The sequence below is a fragment of the Petromyzon marinus genome, chromosome 25, assembly GCF_048934315.1.
Source record: "Petromyzon marinus isolate PM22_M1 ecotype Great Lakes invasive population chromosome 25, UKy_Petmar_22M1.pri1.0, whole genome shotgun sequence".
In the NCBI taxonomy this organism is placed as follows: domain Eukaryota; kingdom Metazoa; phylum Chordata; class Hyperoartia; order Petromyzontiformes; family Petromyzontidae; genus Petromyzon; species Petromyzon marinus.
The window spans coordinates 5,324,910-5,344,561 of record NC_133691.1 but is presented as its reverse complement, the minus strand read 5'-3'; the positions used below and the strand labels follow the sequence as shown (position 1 = coordinate 5,344,561).

Here is a 19,652-nt window from a genome sequence, read left to right as displayed (position 1 = left end):
CAGGAGACTGCCAAACAACATCACACACACTACAAGTACCACACACATAACCTTACCACACCACACACGGGACTAGCCCAAAAGCACAGCTGCCCCCAGCCTGGCTCCTTCCATGTTGGTTTTCATCCCGGCAGTCCTCATGGGATGACCTCGCTCACAGTTTCCAGAACATGGAAGGGGGCAGCTGACCCAGGGTGTGGGAGCTGGAGGGGGTGTGGTGCAGACAATGGATGAAGCCTGCCTACCATATGCCACCCTGTTAAGAGGATCAATCAAGGTTATAATTTACTATATACTATTGTTTGTTACACAGTTAATGAAATAACCCATGACTCCAAGTAACACTGCATTTTTTACGAGTGCTTCCTGGGTTAAATGTGCCTTATCTGTATTTTGATTTAGCATGCTGATCTTAAAGGTGCATTGAAAAATTTGATACTCCGACTGATGCTTCTGTTGTTGTGGAGTAACTTATGCAGCCAGTTATGGCTCTAGGATTTGGTGTTACATGTTATTTATGTAGTTTATTGTAAAAATTCGGTCACAGTCCCTATGATCACTGTTACGTTGCAATTATGGCTTTATTTTTTGGTGATTTCGAAAACGTTTTTTGGTTTGGACATGTTTGTCTTGTTGTAGTACGGAGTTAGACTGATGACCTTAATCTAAGTTTTCTTGTGGTTGTTGTTGTTTGACTTGCATCCCACTCGGATTTTTTTGCACACAGCGTTGGTGTACGGTGCTTTTTTCAGCAATATTTTGCTGTTTGTTTCATGGATTTTCTGTTTGCACAGTCACATAGTCACTTTAAGATGTTTTCTTGTTCGTGTTTTTGTTTTTTTGTTTGTTGTGGTTGCACCCGATTCAAGAGCCGAATGGCTCACAGGGCTATACCAAAATAAATAAACTGAAACTGAAAACTGAAACACCCCCCTACCCAACCCCCTACCCAACCGCCTAACCCCCTACCCAACATGGCGATCCCGACCGTCTTCATCCCGTGTCACGTGACAGGGCCCTAGCCCCGCCCCCCCCCGTGGCGTGATTGACAAGAGGACGATGTCTGCCGCTGCAGCTGCGGTGGCAATAGCGGCGGCGGGAGCGTGTCTCCTCGGTAAGTCACGACGATAACGACGACTAACGACGACATTTCACTCGCTAATTCCGTTGCTTATACATTTGAGGGGTTATGGTAGTACGGCGCCGTCGTGAGCTGTTTGTTTTGTGTGACGGTGGTTGTTTTGACTTTGTTATTCCCCTCAGTGCTGGCGAATGCGGGAGGCGAAATTGTCGAATTGACGTCAACGTGAGTTGAAGTGGAGGGGTGGGTTGCGGTGGGGGTTTAAATGTTGTAATTCAATTTAAAAAAACAGATTTTGGTTTGGTTTTTTTTACGAACTAACGTGACGGTGTCTCGTCTTAAACGTGGTCGGTTGGCTCGATTCGGTAGAGGCATCCGTGGCGCGAGTGGGATTTTGTTGACCGACGGGCGTTGTTTTTTTACACCTCTTACACGGGGCTCAAGATCCTTGCGTCAATCCACTGCCGGACGAACCTTTAAATCGCACGTCCCGCGTGTGAGTTTGTGGGAGCGGTTACTTGGCCATACTTCACCACGCAGGTTGATGAACGATGCGGGAACGCGTGGACGGGGAGCGTAATGCGGTACACGACCAAAAAAAAAACAATGGGATATTGTTGCGCTGCGGATTGGCGTTATTTGTTGCTACGTTAGATTTGGTTTTTCTTTCGTATGTTTTAATTTTTGGCACCGTGTACCAAAAAAAAGCGTACTTTGTTGGCATTCTCAATTATCGGCAGCGTTAATTAACTGTGTTCTTGGTTCTTTTCTTGTTGTGGTTTTTTTCCACACCTGATGATGATTGCTTGTGTTGCAGTCGAAAACGTCGTGAGAATTTTATTGTTTTACATTTTTATTATTTTATTGTTTCCCTTCTACGTGACTGTACCGAAAGAACCAGACTATGAATCCCTGCAGTCACGAAAGCTTTAAATTTAAAAAAAAATAATTAACTGGTTTAGTGTATTCGAAAACCAAGCGGATTTAAAACCTACATTTGACATACAGTACCGTCGTTACAAATACTGTGTCGTGCCGTACACTGCCGCCCTCTGCTGCTCACAAGTTAAACTGTAGCATGACATTTTTCATGAAACAAAATATTTAATGTTGGCACAGATTTTTTAATTCTGTACCCTGTGGTTACAAAGTGGTTAGGGGCTGTCCATAAATGACGTCACGCACCTAGGGGGGGGCGGGGTCAGACATTTGTGACGATGTGTGACGAGTGGGGGAGAGGTTTGAGAAATGTGACGTCACATCAAAATGCGCAACTTTAAATAAATATAGACAACACGTTCTGCTTAATTAAATAGACTTTTTAATACATGTTTTCTCCTACAATACCAGAGTGCAGCGCCACATTTAATACGCAGTACAATGACAATAGTTTAAAGCGATTTGAAGCATTTTTTATTTATTTGGGGGGGGGGGCAGAGCTTTGTGACGTCATATTTGAGGGGGGTCTGACTTTTTGTGACGCCGTGTGACGAGGGGGGGGTCAACAATTGTTCAAAATCGCGTGACGTCATTTATGGACGGCCCCTTACAGTGTTTAAGCCATCGTGTCGGCGGGCGTTCTGTGCCAGTATAGATGCACGGTGTATTAATATTCAAGTGTTTAAAATGCCCCCCTTTCATTTCAGGTTACATGATCTGAGACAACAAGAACCCTGGCTTGTGAATGTAAGTTTCAGGATATCGAAGGAGCCACCACCTTCCTTGCGTTTTGAAAAAAATAATGTACAGCCCCTTTAGGCACTCTTAGATAAAAGTCGCCTCACCCATGTTCGTTACGAGGGTTGTTTAACCATACTTAGCCCATGCAGGTTGGTGTGGTTGGTTAAAGGTCAGACCGGTTTGGATACTACTTATCAATGATGTTCACCATGACCAAGAATCAGACTTGGGTCGCTGGTTCATCGTGTCGTGTGTTAGCCATTGTGCTACCTCTCCGCATTTGTTATCTTAATTTGATTTCGTTGTATTTTTTATTTAACACTTTATTTAAGAGACGAGTGTAGACTCTTAGTACTGTTAAAAATGAGCCTCAGCTAAACACATTGATAAAAGGGATGATGGCCAATGACTTGAGGCTGGTGAATGGATAACAGCCAAAGGGAAAGAACAAATTTGAGAGGACAACCTCCTTGGATATGATATTATCTCATGTGTGGACAAGAGATGGATTGTGGCATACAGGTCCATGAAGGATGGCGGTGGGGATGCCTTAATATGGTGATGAATAGAACATACTACTACTGATGATAAACTTATAACTAGATGGGAGCCGACCGAGTCAAGTTCTTTTTGCAAGGAAGATCCATGCAAATAATATCGTGGTACAAAATGTTCGTGCAGAAAAACAACAAATCAAAAGAAGTTTAATGACTAATAAAACATTTACTTAGAAAACTAAAATAGCAACACATTGTTATTACTCTTCATCCATACGTGTTACATAGATTTTAACGTTTTAATGCTTGAATATGAAGCCAGCCAATTGGCTAAGGATAACAGTTCAATGGTGATTACATTTGGAGGCAGTTTCTTTAGTTGCCTGCATTTTGAAATGGTAAAAAAATCTGCATTAATGATTTCCAATATATATTATTCAAAGGTATATAATAAAACATAGAGATAGAATGATAACAGTTATCCCTGGTCTAAACATTGAGGCCAGCAACGGATCCATGTTTGCACTGGGCAGGTGTTTTTATTTCGAGGACGGTGTATTCTGACATGGTTTTTTCTCTTTGCAGTTTTACGCACCATGGTGCAGCCATTGCAAAAAGCTGGACCCTGTTTGGAGGGACGTAGCATTGGGCTTACACGAGGCAGGCTCGCCTGTGCGAGTCGGAAAGATGGACGCCATCAAGCATTCATGTGAGCTCCTGTCATTGTAAAGCTTTAACTTGAACTTTCAGAGCTGGTTCCATCTAAGCCCAAGGGTCCATGGGTTGAGTGTGTATCCATTATCCACATCGACTAAATATGTGATGTGCCAACAGGGCTCAGTTTAACTCGGATGTTTCTTGCCTGGTTGTGGCCCACCCAGTGAATTTAACTTTTGGGGGCTGTATGTACCTCTGACCAGAATTTGAACTTGCAGCCTTCTGATTGTCGGTTGTGCACTGACCTCTGTGCCACCCGTGTTTATCTAAGGAACTGTTGGTGTGGCAAAATTTCTCCCTTTCCAGAAAACATGAAGCAGAGTAGGGTTGCACATACCTGAAATTCAGCACTTTGATGGCAAGGGTTGGTAAATCACATAGATTTGTGAAACTCCAAACCTACTCGACTATGAGGTGGCCAGAAGATGGCTGCACACCAAATGGGTTGTGAACCCATTGGTGTGGAACTTTTGAGTGTGAGCCCTTCATATGCATGGGTTTCCTCCATGAATTCCGAATCCTCCATCCATATGAAAAACATTTATGTGAAATTGGCCAAACAGCTCAATGCAGCAGGACCCTTCTGATAAAGTCTTGAGACTCTGTGAGGTCTAAATAAGTGACTTTAAAAAGCAGAATTAATAATAGTGGTGGTAATGGTACACTTGTTACAGATCGTGACACTAAAATAATGTTGCTGTTGTGTTGCATTCTGAAGCCTTGGCTTCAGAATTTGGAGCAAGAGGATTCCCAAGCATCAAACTGTGAGTGTGTGCTTCCCACTTGGTCATGAACGCGCTCCACATGGGATTTCCCCTTGGTCCTTTATAGCTCTGCATTAGTCACGCCACTCTGTGTACTCTTCGACAGTGGTAGACCACAAAACCTTGTGGTATTTAACATTGGACCCACTCTGTTAGCAAGCTCAAGAAGGGGTGGATTCCATTAATGGAGACAGTAAGCTGTCTCAAACTTAATGGGACTGTTCTTGGTTTATCAGAGATGGACAACTTACAGTGTAATTCCACATCAGTCAGCCTTTTCCATTCACCTATACAATATTGTCATGGAAAGATGGCACTTTGGATCATTTTAATTTCAAGTTGGCCGCAATTGCTTATAATTACTCATATATAACTATATTCAAACAAACACGTGCATACATATAATCTGTAAATATCCTGCAATTCGTGTATTCTCAATTAATAACTTAAACAGGAAATATCTCAGAAAATATACCAAACGGTTATATTTATAGCATCTACATCATACAGTGTTTGACACATTTGCCAGAGGTCCTTTCTGGAAAATGAGCCATCACTAAGCGATGAAGGAATCCAGTGATTACACGCCGACCATGTGGATGGCTGTCCGGGCACTCGGAGAGATTAAAAGCGACTCGAAGTGGTAATGCAGTGGGATTTGTGAGTGGAAGTTTTAAATAATGTAGACATCCGTTAAACAACCTGTGAATCCCTATGTAATCTCAACAGCTGTTGCCATTTAAGATGAAATCATCACTGAGTTCCGTAAACACCTGTGAAAAGGATATAACACAAACATAAAGTTTAAGCTTCACTTTATTCCAGCAGTGCTCAGATAAAGTGTTATCATGTCATGTTTCATAATACCTGAAAACTTGACATTATTTATGATCTGCAGTGCACAAACCATAACTACTTTAGAAGGTTCAATATGTTTTTACTTAAAATGATATGTTATTGTGGAATGACAGCTTGAACTCCTGGTTTGTTAAATGTATATGCCAATACTAACGTTAAATGACATACTGAATGTGAATGTACAAACCTTTTGTCAAACCACTGCTGGGTGATGGGTTTCACCACGCTGGTCAAGTGCCGATTAGTGAAGGTGAGAAGCATATACGTGGGGCATAGAAAGTACAATACAACAATGTATTTTGCTGTAATTCCTTCTGCTACCCATTACATAGCTCCGTAGTTGCCTCTATAATCAGGTGTGCATGGTGGTCACCCACCCAAGCTGTATACAAGCAGGAGCCTGCTTAGCTTCTGAGATCTGGTGATGCGGTCATAGGCTAGTTATACTGAATACGCCACGTAAAATGGCAGCATTGAACTGCTGCATGCATGCTGATGGTATGAAGGTCTCATTTCATTTGCTTATCGCCTGCTTATTCTACATACTCTACATACTCTTATTGTACAATTTATATTGTACAATTGAGAGCAAGTCTCCTTTCAAAAAGACAAAATTTTGTCTCTATAGACTCTTATCCTGCTCATATATGAAAGTTATTGAGGAATGTTACCATGAACAAATACTGACACACAAAGGCATACATTTTCCACAGCCGTTAGAGAATCTTACAAATCTGTAAAACAAACGGTAAGGTGATGCTTCTGATATATTATCAAGGGGACTTTTAGACGGCTGGCAGAGTACATTCCCACATGGGTTTACATAGCGTAAACCCACTCAAGTGCACCAGCCCTCCAGAATACGATGCCACGAATAATGTCACTTAGGGAAAGATAACCACATCTTAAGGGCAGCAGGGCTCCTTGGCGTCAGTGCTTGAATGCCTTTCTGTTATTTATTTTTCCACCGCTCCTAGACAGATAAAACTGTCCTTGTGCCCATTCCATTGGGGTTCATGGTCCAATTTCCTTGAATCGTTGGGTACAGTATTTTGGATTAGCAACCTATTGGCCTATTCATATACAAATTGGAAAAAATTGACGTTACATATTTGGGCTTAAAGATGAAGCATCTTAACGAGTCATATGTCTAATGTTAATTCAAAGTAAGAGTGTAACGATTTGACCATTTTACACTTCAGAGCATTATCATTTGATATGACTCGATTATTTTTAACTTGTGGTAAATGTACCAGCTTTAATACCTAAAGGGATCACATGAACCCATTACATACACCTTATACGACTTAATAAACAATACCTCAGCAGTTTTATGGACGTTGTGTGCTTAGGAGTTTATATTAATCAATGAACACCTATTATTAAAAGTGTTTCAGCACCAATATAAATCATTCAGGATTCTCATTACACAAATACATAATTGTAAAGTAGTTAATTGTTTGTTTTCTTTGCCAGGATAAAGGGTGACTTGGCCTATAACTACAGAGGGCCACACAGCAAAGAGAAGATTATAGAATTTGCCAACAGAGTGTCTGGGTAAGTTATGCCCAAAAAAGTCAAGCGTTTTACATTTTATTTGAATTGCAATCACACTTTTACGCAAGGTCAGGCTTACTGATTCAATGATGTTCTGAAAAATGTTCATAGCATTAATTATGCTGCTCATCATAATCGGTCATGATATATCCACTGCTGGATGAAGGCCTCTGCACATCACCGTAATGTATCGCTTCTGCACATTAGTAACTCTCATTGCTCCATCTTTGTGGTTGTTACATTCCTGGGTGTGTTTTACCTCCTTTTGATATAATTCCATCACCAATCTGATCCATCGGCCCTAATCCCTTCAAACGATATGTCGTACCAAAGCCCACTTTTCTTAACAGTCGATATGTCTTCACTTTGTGTTCTCTGATCCATATGTTCCTCTTTTTGTCTCAATGTAATTTCAAGTGTGTACGTCCTCATGGTTTTTGTATACTTTTTAGTGTTTGATCCATGGTCTGTGTAAATAACAGGCCAAACAATAAAAACATCTAACCATTAAGCTCACTGAAATTATCTAGTTAGCATTCCTGATTGGTGAGGGTTTGACACAGCTAAAGGCAACCCAAAGGTTTGTTTATTTCCCTTGTTTGCAGTCTTAAAAAAGTCTATTCTATTTCCGTTTTATATGGCGCCAATGCATTGATTCTCATGATGTTGATGCTCCTAATCAAGATTTGTCAAGCATGTGTAGTGACGCAGTTCGGAGACAGAAATACTTGGAGGCACCTTCCTTTATTCTCGCACACAATCGGGACTCTCCACACCCTACGTGGGTGCACACTATTTTACAGGTATTATATACACAACCGTCTATTGTCGGCGGCACTATCTAGCTGGAACAGTTGGCAGGCTGTCTAACTAGCGGCGCCCCGTGATGGTGAAGACGGCGGCAACGATGGTGGACGAACAGCAGCACGGCGAGGGGATCCACTTCCAGTAACAGCCCCGAGCCCTCGCTCAGGGCTCCCTCTTATGCTGCCAGCGTGGCCTTGCTCCGCCCTGGCCCCGCCCCCTTCTGGAACCTACTAGCAGGTTTCCGGGGCTTCCAGATGGACCCCTGAATGAACTTCCCCTTAGTTGTCTTTTCCCCCGTATATACTGTCGCCTGCTGACGTGTGTACTGCCATACACTGCAGGTACCACTTTCCGTCAGCAGCCGGCGCTATTACTCTACACATGTGATATACACAATGCAATAGATATGCACCATGTGGGAGAACATCCCGAAATTGTTGCGTGTGTTTTGTTGTCTAAAATATGTTCTCCCATGTAAGAACAATTTGTTTTGTCTCTTCAGGCCAACTGTGCTTTCCCTGTCTAGCCCTGAAGCATTTGAGAAAGCACAGAAGGCCCACGACACGTGTTTTGTATATGTGGGTGGAGAGTCTCCATTGAAGGTAAACCACTCTCCAAATGAGAATATTATCCTTATGTATGCTTGTGAGTGTGTCTTTTGGGGAGCGTTAGTGCAACGGTTAGCGTGCCGCGCTACAAGCCCGGCGACCAGAGTTCAATTCCCGCTCATGGCCATCACCAGTGACGATTATCTGAACCGGTTCTGGGCCTCCCCTAGATTGACTCAGCCTAAAATGAGTACCTGGTGCTGTGTGTAAACATCACCACTGGGGAGACAAAAGCGGCCAGGCATGGTGTTGGCCACCCACTCACCCCCATCATAGGTGCTACTCACTAATAACACTTGCCCCAAAAGTCTTCTAAGGCTATACGTGGGATTTTTGTCTTTGTTTGTCTATGCTTAAATATATATATACGGAAATGTACCAAAAATGGACATGGTAGAGCTATTAAGGTATATTTTGGAATTCAAGAGGTAACGTCACGGTGCCTCTGACCCAATTTGTTTATTGTTCCATTCTGCCGTTCAGGAGAAATACCTTGAAGTTGCCACCGAATTGATCGTCTACACATACTTCTATTCTGCAACCAAGGAAGCACTTCCTGAGGTCAGAGCACGTTAGTGTTGTGTATAAACTGCATGCTAAAATTAACTCAATCGAACTTCGAGAGTTAATTCGTTCATTTCTACCGTATTTATAGTTTACACAAGTGTACTGGTTGATAACTACAACATGAACAATAGAATTGTGCCACAGTTCAGTTTGTGATATCTTGAATTATTTCATTTCAAATGTGTTGCTAAATTTGGTTGTGCATTATAACAAGCAATTTTTAATGTACTGATGAGTAGAGGCTAATAGGGTGCAAATGACAGTACCAGTATGGTGTGTCTCTGTTTCAATAGGACGTAGTTCTGTACGAGCTGCCTGCTGTTCTTGCATTCAAGGATGAAACATTTTACGTCTTCGATGGTACTTTTACAGCTCATGCAAGAGTACAAGACTCATTGCACCTCTTAATTTATTTTATTTGTTCAACATCCCTGCATTTCTATAGCATGATGTTGTTTCCCATCACACTATATCTACAATCACAATCCACTCTTGTATAATTCCACTCTGGTGTATCCGCAGTCATCCCATGATGTCCCATATCCCACCCCATCCCATTACATTATTTCCCGTCCCTTTCCTTTGAAGCCCCATGCCTTTTAAAATGCAGTCCACAGCCTTGTGTTTTAAGAATGGGGTCAGTGGCACTGCGGATGTGCCAGGTCATGTAGCCAACATAATGGTTGTTTGTGCTGTATCTCAGGGGTTCCCCACATGTGGCATGCAGCCCCTCTCGAGGCTCCCAGAATGCCCAAGAGGTTTCCCGGATTGGCCATCATGAAAGGCTCTGCTTAACCGTTCTGTAGCGTTTAGCCGCCTCTTTGTGCACATTGTCTGCCAATGAAAGTTTGATAACCCGTGTTTTAACACTCAAGAATAACAAACTATAACCAAAGATAAATTAAGTAGTAATCTAAATACATTATGCTCAACATAAACTTGCTTTGTCCCTATAATGCAATGTAAAAACAGAGGCCCTGTGTTGAGGGACATATTGTGTTACTGCTTTAACAAGTGGATCCTCATCAATTACCCAGCCACAGCTGTTGTGTGACTTTTGCAGACGCCAAGAGTAGATCACTCATTTGTATGAACAGACCTACACTTCTGTTGCCACTTAATTCCCAACAGTAATTAACCCTTGACCGTATAGCTTTCCAGGAACCACATGGCCAATCGCCATCTAAATCACAGCTACTGGAACTCGTGTAGGATGGATGACATGATTGGTTAGCTCTGGAAGATGGGAGAATAGAATAGAATGAATCCAAGTTAATTTTGGAGTGAAAATTTGAGTTTATTGTACTTACCTCTAAAAATGAAATGTGTCATCGTAAGACTAAAATTAGGTTTTATTTTTAAATGAGATCGAATTTGAATCGCTGAGATGGCCGCAGTCTGACACTGGGAGGCGCTGTTTGTACAAAGTTATTGAGAACAGACGTCTTTTTCTGCAGCAAATGCACTTGTGTCTAGATACAGTAATTAGGACATTCATTCGCTTTTCCATTTTTAGCAAAGAAACACATTTAAACTGCATGATCCGCAGAGTTGAATTTTACTTATACTGTACTGAGAGTAGACATTCTAGTCGTTTTGTCAGTTAACTTTTTTTGTACTTTGTTCAATCCAATTGGAAGAGAATCAATTACTCAAAGACCAAATCTTTTATATAGTACATTTCTGGGCTGAATTGGAATTTTTCCTGTTTCTGAGAAATATGCATTTAAAAACCCACTTTATTTCACAAACACTTTTTTGCATCAACAACACGGTTTCAGACATTACATCCTTTTGAAAAAAAGCCTTCACGTTTATACGTTAGAATAGACATCATCCTTCGGACCCCACATAACCTATGGCATGCAGAGCTCCCTTTTTAAATGGCATATCTCAACACAAACTGAAGCGCCAGCAGATGTGGCTAAGATAATTATGGAGCCTTAAGTTAATTATGGACTCTGACACCTGTTCGGGTTAAGAAGCTGGAGAAATCTTGAAGCAGAGGGACGTGAGGGTTATTGAGAGGTCATATTGTCCACTGAAGTCCCATAGACATTTAATTGCAAAGCACTCAAAATTATATAAGAAACTGAGGCTTAACTGTTGTGTTTGTCATGAAACAATCTCTAAACACTTATTTTGAAGTAATTTAAAGTGTTTTTGCATGAAAACAAAAATACCGATGATTTATTTTCATTGGTATTTAATAGGATAAATTATTGAAAACGTGTCATTGTATGTACTCCTAAAAGGCCAAATATGATACATATGGCTTAAACATTGTTGCTTTTAGGTCATGTTTTCAATTGTTTTGTTGTGGTTTTTAAATGTTTTTCAGATTTAGCAGTCAAGTTGGAAGTTTTTTTTTAAGGTGGTCTCAAATCTGTATACGTTATAACACAGCGCGTAGTTTTTAGTTGCTGCAATGGTAGTCATTACCAAAGTGTTTTTCAAGCTATACATGTTATAGAAGTTTGGTTCAGTACATTTCAACCATTACCTTGATACAACTCTTGTGCATTTTTCATGCAGACGTAAAACCTAATTAATAGCATGTACTTTCTTGAATACAAAAAATATCTCCTGGAAAAATGAAAAGCCTCTTCAATCATAAACATTGTAGGAAATTCCTGCACAAAATATATAAGATTAAGAAATCCTGAAGGAAATGGCAGCCTTCTCAGGATTACTGAAATACTGCTCTGGAATGTGTTACTTTGAACAAAATTGCATCAAAGTTAATGGCCTTCCAAAACTTTGCTGAACCAACTTAACTGCATAAACATCCCCATTGCTTTCTCCTTAGTTTCTTGGTACTTGAATGTTTTTATATTCACATTTGTTGGTGATCAATTGGTGACATTTCAAAAATTTTGGGAGCAAGTATAACATACTTTGGCTGCAAGTGGCCAGCTGGCCTAAGGTCAGGGGACTGAGTCAGCACCAGTTCCTGGGTTGGGAACCAGGCAGCAACAAGTGTAGTGCCATTGATGGTCGCTGATAACTATATCATTGATATTCAACTTGATTTGGCAAAATTTTCAACTCGGAGTGAATATAAATACTTTTGGGATTGACTTTCATGTGACAATATAGCAGAGTTTGTAGGGAAGTGCACCCCCTACTGTGTAATTTTGATGTATATAAAAGCCATTGGAAAGATTTTTCTGAATTTCTGTGAAAATAATCTCTTGCCCATGCATTCTCTGATACAAAATTAATTATTACTCCTTGCATTTAATTGATTATTCATCTTATAAATTAGATAAACAACACAATTGTAATTGCTTGAAAAGAAATTGAAAAAATATACTTTTGTTACCACTACAGAGTTTGAAGACGGAAGCTTGGAGGAGTGGGTGAACAGGGAGAGGTTCCCAGAATTCCTGTTCATCGACAGTATCACTCTGCATGACCTGGCTGACACAGGTACACGGGTGCATTTTTTGGCATCGAGCCCAGGGGGATAGATCTACTGACAAGGGGGCTTGTGTATTTTCAGCTGCTACAGTCTAGGTGAGCAGAGAGGCCATGAGCGGAATGAGTCTTAGGATGGGTCAATGCAGTCATGCCCTAACCTAACGCATTGTCATAATGTGTATTTCCTGTAACATTTCAAGTGTAAACTTAAGATATGGTTTGTTCAGTCTCATTGCAGGCAACAATGCACACACTGACCGTCTGATGGGGTTGACTCAACAAATAATAAATACATTTCAAAGTATTTATTGTATTCATCAATTCACCACAAAATGACAGTAAATGGAGCTTGGTTTGCATGTATGTTATGATTCACCTTATGATTTTAACAGAGTGATGTAAATGATCATTTTTATTTCTTGCAGGAAAATCATTGGTCCTTGCAGTCTTGAGTGGAACTAACATTAAACATGACAACAGGTAAAATTTTACCACTTAATGTTAAGCAGCAGTGTAAGGATTAACCGATTCATTAATTAAAAGTGATTCCTAAGCTCACAGTGCATGCACATTTTCACAATAGAGATGTAAATACGGGCATCTCTCAATATACAAAACAGTTACATTCCTGAAAAGTTGTCTGCAAAGCGAAATTCTGTATATAAACCCTATTTTCCCATTGACTTCCATTATAATATTGGAGATGCGTTCCTACGGATAAAGTGTCGGCCACAAGATTAAATAAAATCGCTCTTAAGAATGAGCAAACCTTTTGAGAGCACATTTAATGGAAAATCGATCATTATATAGTGAAATGTTACTACTAATAATTATCTAAATAAGTCGCTAAATAAAAAATATACTCTACAGTAATTACCGGAAACGGTGGTGTTAAGTGGTGCAGGGTGATAATTGCTTCACGGTCTCTTTTTGAGTAGACGTGCTACCGACAAGCAACTATTGGCCTCAGGCTGATGTAATGATGCCTTAATGTTGTTTGAAACAGGCTGAAATATATGGTGGAAGAAGTGTCAAAAAATTACAGGAGGAACTTTCACAAGTGAGTCACAGAGACACTGCGCTCAACATGCTCCTTGACAATGAACAGATTTACACTTACCTCGACCACTCCATACCCTACTCCACTGGGTCTCAATATACAGGGAAGGGCGCTTGACACACGGTCTCATCTGTTGACTGGCTCTTTCATGCATTGTCATCTTATCCGCACACTCCCTGTTGAACATCTTCGAATCCTGACTCTCCACCGCCTTCCCCCCCCCCCCCCCATATGCCACTGCAGGCAATTTCAGTTCGGATACACAGATGGCAACATTCACATCAATGACCTGATCATGAGGTAAGGCCAACCACAACATACGATGTAACAGTAAGCTCACAAAGTAAATGTAAACCAAAGTCCTAATTCCATCCAGGCCCAATCGCATGGTGGAAATGTTTATGACAAACATGTGATTGCGATAAAAAACACACAAAACACATGTTTGTAGATGAGGCTTGACGGAAAACACAAAAAAATGGTACCTCTGTCCCCTCCTCTCCTCTTCCCATGTGGTCGCAAGCGTGGTGGACGTCCCAAGCGTGATTCTTGTGAACACCTCGTCCCAGCAGTTCTTTTTGCCCGAGGGTGACCTCCGCTCCGCCAAGGACCTCTTCACCTTCATCACTAGCAACCTGGCTGGGAAACTGGAGGTCAGACCTCTGGGGGAAGCGTCTCTCCTAGCACTAAACCAAGATAAAGTAGGTCATTGGGTGCTGGGGGACAGGCTTGGGTAATTACTTGCAATCAATAAACGACCGCTTTGTCCTTCAATAAGCACTTGGCATGGCTAAACTCCACTGCAGTGAGCTCTGGGGGACTGGTTGGTGTGGGGACAAAAACTGCCAAAGGGAGAACTTGAGATAAGGATGATTATGGTGACAATTACTGTTTTCGTCATATTTATAGCATCTAGTAGAATGTGAAGTTAACATGGCGGTGTTAGTGCTGCACCTGTGGTGTTCTCTCACCCTGTGCATCACCTTTTTACCCCACATTCACCTCTCAGCCTGACTTTTAAAAAATCTTTGCTTCCACATCTCTATAAGTTGCCCCCCCCCACCTCTACCACCCCTTCCCCCCATCAGATGTTCCTCATGCTGCTCAGGGTGAGAGTATTTGGGCAAAACATGACCGAGTGGCTCGGAACACTAAAAAAAACACAGGAAAGGCACACCTTTTTCACGCGACCCTAACAATGTGACATCAATCAGTGCGGCTGCCCTCCCCTACGCCGCTTAGCTGTTGACAGCTCTGTGTGTTTTGTAGGGGTGAAGTGCTAGAGGAAGAGAAACAACTTGGATTCATTTTTTTTTCACAGCGAGTTAATTTGCCCTGTCCAGCATCATTTGAAATGTAGATTTCGTGTGTATTTGATTATGCTGTGTACATGTGTAAGCGTATGTAAAAACCCTTGACTCTTCAATTGATAAACCTCAACAGCAGTCTGGTGATCCCTCTTATCTTTGTTACATTCCAATATGTAGAAGGATATATAAAGCGCTTGCTTACAGCACTTGCATCAACTGTTATTTCCAGGCTATGGGGAAAATATTGTTTTGTTAAGACTTGTGCATAGTATGCACATGTGTTAGAGGAATGAAAATGGTTCATTACCATTTTGGTTTTCATAGCCAGTTAATTTTCTTCATCGTTAAAATGTAGATGTACAGCAATGTGTATGTATAACATACATATGTGCCCTCTAATGAGCCTTACACTTGTAACGCTTGGAAGCACATGGACATATTAACCTTATGGCGAGACCCCAGGGTCCCGAGTAAATAGAAGTAAAAATCGTAATTAATTAATTGAATTTTGACGACTCCGTCCCACCGCGCACATAAACGCCGCGACCCACCTGGCGCGGATCATTCTGTTGTCATGTCGTCCAAGCATAGCGAGGACGAATGCGCAGAAGAGCTGAACAAGCGAATGCACTCCATGCTCGGGTATGGGCAGGATCATAACAAGTCTTATCCGAAGCTGCTCAAACTGCCCACACCACTTAAGTCCTATGCATAAAACAGTGAAACTGCTCCCTTCTCTTCATTATTATTTGTGACCTACCAATGTCTGCAGCCAGGATCAAACGATGACAATCCTATTACCTGCAGATATTTAACAGTTGAGATGCGTTGCCCCGTTAATTCCTCCTGTTTGATAATACTTCTCTTGTCCGTATGCATCTGTGAAGATGGGTTTTTTTTTGCGGTTAAGCTATAGCCCCCACATACCGCTCATATGAATCTAGATAAGAGGAGCGGCGACCCACTACTCTGTAGAGTAACATTGGTATAAACGTTTGTTATAATATGAACAGCGCATTGAAAACGCATTCTATTTTATGTACTGTTTACAAAGTGTGTTCACAAATCCACACTGAGAAACACGATGATTGACAGAGGGATGTTAAAAATGTTTTTGATAGTGTATTTAAATAGAGGTACTGCAGGTAAGTAGTTTTCAGTTTTAAAGGCATAGTTTAACAAGACAACACTTGCCACCATCCTTCAAACCCGTTGGTGAAAAAGAGCAAAGTTTTTATTTACATTATAATATAATGTTTATGCGAGAGCAGGGGGCTTATGGGACCCGGGGTCCCACCATAAGGTTCATATGTGTTCTTATGTCCAACTCTTCCATAGGCTCACGGAGGGAACAGTCCCTACTTTCGAATGAAGAGGCTGCTCTACGACGCTTCCACGGTGATATCGGTGAGAGATTGACGCTCACGGCAACTGGAAACCGAGGAGTTCCGTTACGTCTAGGCTATTCATTCTGCTTAATCCTGAGCACCTTTTTAACCGGACTCCGTTAAAGTTGGTATTAACCTGTGCGACCTCAGTTCCGCGATCATGGCGAAGTAATTTAACACATGCTTATCCTGTCTTTCAAGCAGTCTTTTTCTGGGGTTTTCAAACAACACAACTTCAAGGCGATAAACATGCCGGTCAAAAAACATGCTGTGTGCTTATTACAAAGCACTGCTTTATTTTTACGTGACCAATTGTTGTAAAGATGTTTCTAAATTCACAAGTTATCATTTGATGCTGCAGACAAATGGTCTTGCAAAAGAAGGGAAGTCATTCATTTGATACATCGTTGTGAGTACTGTTGATGCAACCTCACAGGAGCGTATTTACCTTTGTGTAAAATACTGAATTTGAAGTATGTCAATAGACTTTGTCAAAATAAATTCAGAATTTTGCTTAATAAGCCAGCGGAACAATCATATAAATTGTTACTGCCTGCAAAAAAAATAGTCCAAGATGAGGGGTTTGACATCCATCTCACACCCCATGTGGTTAAGAATAGAAATTAATCATGCGTATTCTATCGCACTTTTAAAAGTAACATTGATTTATTACATTAATTTATACTGAAAATATGCAGTGAAATACCAAGCATCTAAATGAAACTACGTCTCAAAATGCTGTTGTCTCTCACAATAACAAAAGGACAATTATGTTAACGTACACAGAGATCCTTTTTTCAATCCATTGCTGGGTGAAGGCCTCCCTACGCCATTGGTCAGTGTGGGTTGAAGGTGGAAAACATTGATATGGAGTAAAGTACACAGTTTAGTACAACTGGATTTTATTGCACTGCGCTCCACTGCCCACAACACACTCTTGCAACAGCCAATAACACATGTTGCATGGTGCTCGCCAAACCCTGCTTAGCTTCTAAAATTTGATGACATCGGGCACATTCTGGACGATTTCTTCATCAGCAATTATGGCAGCAGGTGTGTAGATAACATACGTCACATGTTAAGTACAATTAAATACAGTGGTACCCCGGAGATCGAGCTTAATTCGTTCCAGAAGGCCATTCGAACACCGATTTGTTCGAACACCGAATTAATTTTCCCATAAGAATTAATGTAAATGACATTAATTGGTTCCAGACAAAAGAAATCTCATAAAGCATTTTTACACGAAGTTTACAGTAATTACATGCATAAAATCATACAAAAAAACAAGAAACACAATAAATAAATGTAATAAATGAAAAAATATATGGAATAAATTAAATAAATGAACATTAAACTTCACTCTACTTGTAGTAAGGATAGTTGATGGCTTGAGTGGAAGGTGGTGAGGAGGAGGTGGTGTTTTTGTTTGGAAGGGGAGTCCCCTTCCATAATAACGTCGGGCAACTGCCCTTCTGGGGTTCTTTCTCTTTTCTGCCACTAACTGTGAGTCACTTGAGCTCTTTCTGACTAAAATAAAGGAAATTAACGAAAAAGTTAAGGAACGATGTTTTGCGGGTCTGCACTGGGTGAGAGCTACGCGTTAACTGAGCTTCTCACACGGTAAAACCTTTGTCTGGGCAAGCGTCATGCACGCTGCTGGCCATACGCGTCTCAGCCGTACAGGTTCGCGATTGCCCATTCGACCTCCGAATTTCGTTCGCTTTCCGGGGCAAAAAATGTTCGGAAATATCGTTCAAACACCGATTTGTTCGAGTTCTGGTGCGTTCGATCTCCGAGGTTCTACTGTATTTGTATCACTTGTCTTGTGTACCAGCATGGCTTAACTGCGTGCTGCTGATGCTTGCAGGCTGTGTTCCAGCAGTCTGTGCTGCTTGGCCTCTTCCTGTACGGCACGCCCGTGGTGGTCTTCACCCTCATCTGCTACAGCCGCTTGTGGGTCCGTGGCCACCCTCTTCCTCGACCGGCATCGTCGCGTGACAGACAGGTGGCTGGCGACGGCGACGGGGATGATGGTGATGGCACCGTGGTGATGGCGGGGAACACGTGGAAGAGTGCCCGGGGTGGCGGGGACGGGCTGCGTCTCAGAAAGACGGGTGGTGTTGATGGCGACGGTGACGAGGTGGCGGCTTTGAAGCAGCATCTCGCATGCGAACCGAGCGGCACGGGAGAACAAGATGCCACATTCACGGATGAGGAAGAAGTGGACGAGGACATGGATGATGACGACGATGACGACGACGACGAGAGCTATACTGGATCTGACGACGATGACGACGAGGATGAAGATGACGGCTATGATGATGGTGGCAATGTGGGCTGCGAGGAGGATAAGGACAGGAATGTGCACAGGTTGGTGCTTCAGGGGCCACCGAGGCCTCTGGTTGAAACAGCAGTCATCATGCATGAAAACGAGAGTAATGTTGACTAGCGGGACTTCGCAACTGTTGTGCTCTCCAGGCGTTTTAATTTATGGAGGTGAAAATGTGTGCTCGTTTGTCATAGCATGCTAGCGCGTCAACAACATGCTGTTCATCCAGGTGAAATGCATGCGGGTTTTTTTGTTAAACTCATTTTTTAGAGGTTGGTGGACGCTTTGCATGCAGTTGTTGCAATTAAATAACGTAACGGTGGTTTATAAACTGTTAAATTTACATGGGTAAAGTTGAGGTCACTCTGGTTTGTTAATGCCAATCAATATTTGCCTTGTGTAGCACTGCAACATTACGCTATAGTGTTATTTCTATGATGACTCATGTGTTGAAGGCCACAGCTATGCATGATTTTATAGAAATGGAATCTTCAGAGTGCACCCTTAAATCGACCTGAAAAACAGGTGTTTAGAGCTCTGCATTGCATTTGAATTATGTACTCTATATTATTTATGCTATTTATTGAAATTAAATTAATGCTTTTTAAGCGTAGCTGTTGACTGCTCTGTTTTAGCGTGTTTGTCTTAAAATTAATTTAAATGTTTAATCTGGGATGAAACTTTGTTACATAACGTATATGGCTTATTCTATAAACAGACATGAATAGAGATATTGGCATGATCTGTGCATACTTACAGAGTAATGTTTATAACTCATGAACTATATTCCAATCGCTTGGCAAAATTACAATTCTGTAGATTATGTAAACACTTGTCCCTTTTCCGTTTTAATGTGGCAATCTTATTAGGCAGCAATCTACCATTACCTCAATGGTGCCACCCATAAATAAAAGCAAGCTGTGCTGTGGGCACCAAAAACTCACTCTCGTAAGTCTACCCGGAGCAACGCACAGCTATAAATTGCTGGCCAAGAGCTCGTAGC

General features: G+C 41.5%; 1 protein-coding gene across 2 annotated transcripts; it reads left to right on the top strand.

Moving 5' to 3' along the window:
- The first annotated feature begins 1,004 nt into the window (after positions 1 to 1,004).
- On the top strand, positions 1,005 to 19,257 carry LOC116945931 (protein disulfide-isomerase TMX3-like). 2 transcript variants are annotated; one of them, XM_032960625.2, is made up of 16 exons: positions 1,005 to 1,114; positions 1,264 to 1,306; positions 2,728 to 2,767; positions 3,844 to 3,967; positions 4,694 to 4,739; positions 7,074 to 7,154; positions 8,464 to 8,563; positions 9,053 to 9,130; positions 9,430 to 9,496; positions 12,470 to 12,568; positions 12,985 to 13,039; positions 13,566 to 13,619; positions 13,863 to 13,919; positions 14,143 to 14,320; positions 16,268 to 16,336; positions 18,188 to 19,257. In XM_032960625.2, the coding sequence occupies exons 1-16, from the start codon at positions 1,060 to 1,062 to the stop codon at positions 18,767 to 18,769; spliced, it is 1,728 nt and encodes a 575-aa protein (XP_032816516.2). In that variant the 5' UTR covers positions 1,005 to 1,059; the 3' UTR covers positions 18,770 to 19,257. The 2 variants fall into 2 exon arrangements, with proteins under 2 accessions (XP_032816516.2, XP_032816517.2); XM_032960626.2 differs by having other exon boundaries at positions 1,006 to 1,114; positions 14,143 to 14,272.
- The last annotated feature ends 395 nt before the right edge of the window (positions 19,258 to 19,652 follow it).

Bases quoted from the DNA above. Each gene is read 5' to 3' on its own strand.
- LOC116945931 (XM_032960625.2), top strand. From the start codon at position 1,060: ATGTCTGCCGCTGCAGCTGCGGTGGCAATAGCGGCGGCGGGAGCGTGT. The intron at 4,740-7,073 runs GTGAGTGTGTGC...TTTCTTTGCCAG, and splicing joins GGATTCCCAAGCATCAAACT to GATAAAGGGTGACTTGGCCT. The intron at 12,569-12,984 runs GTACACGGGTGC...TATTTCTTGCAG, and splicing joins GCATGACCTGGCTGACACAG to GAAAATCATTGGTCCTTGCA.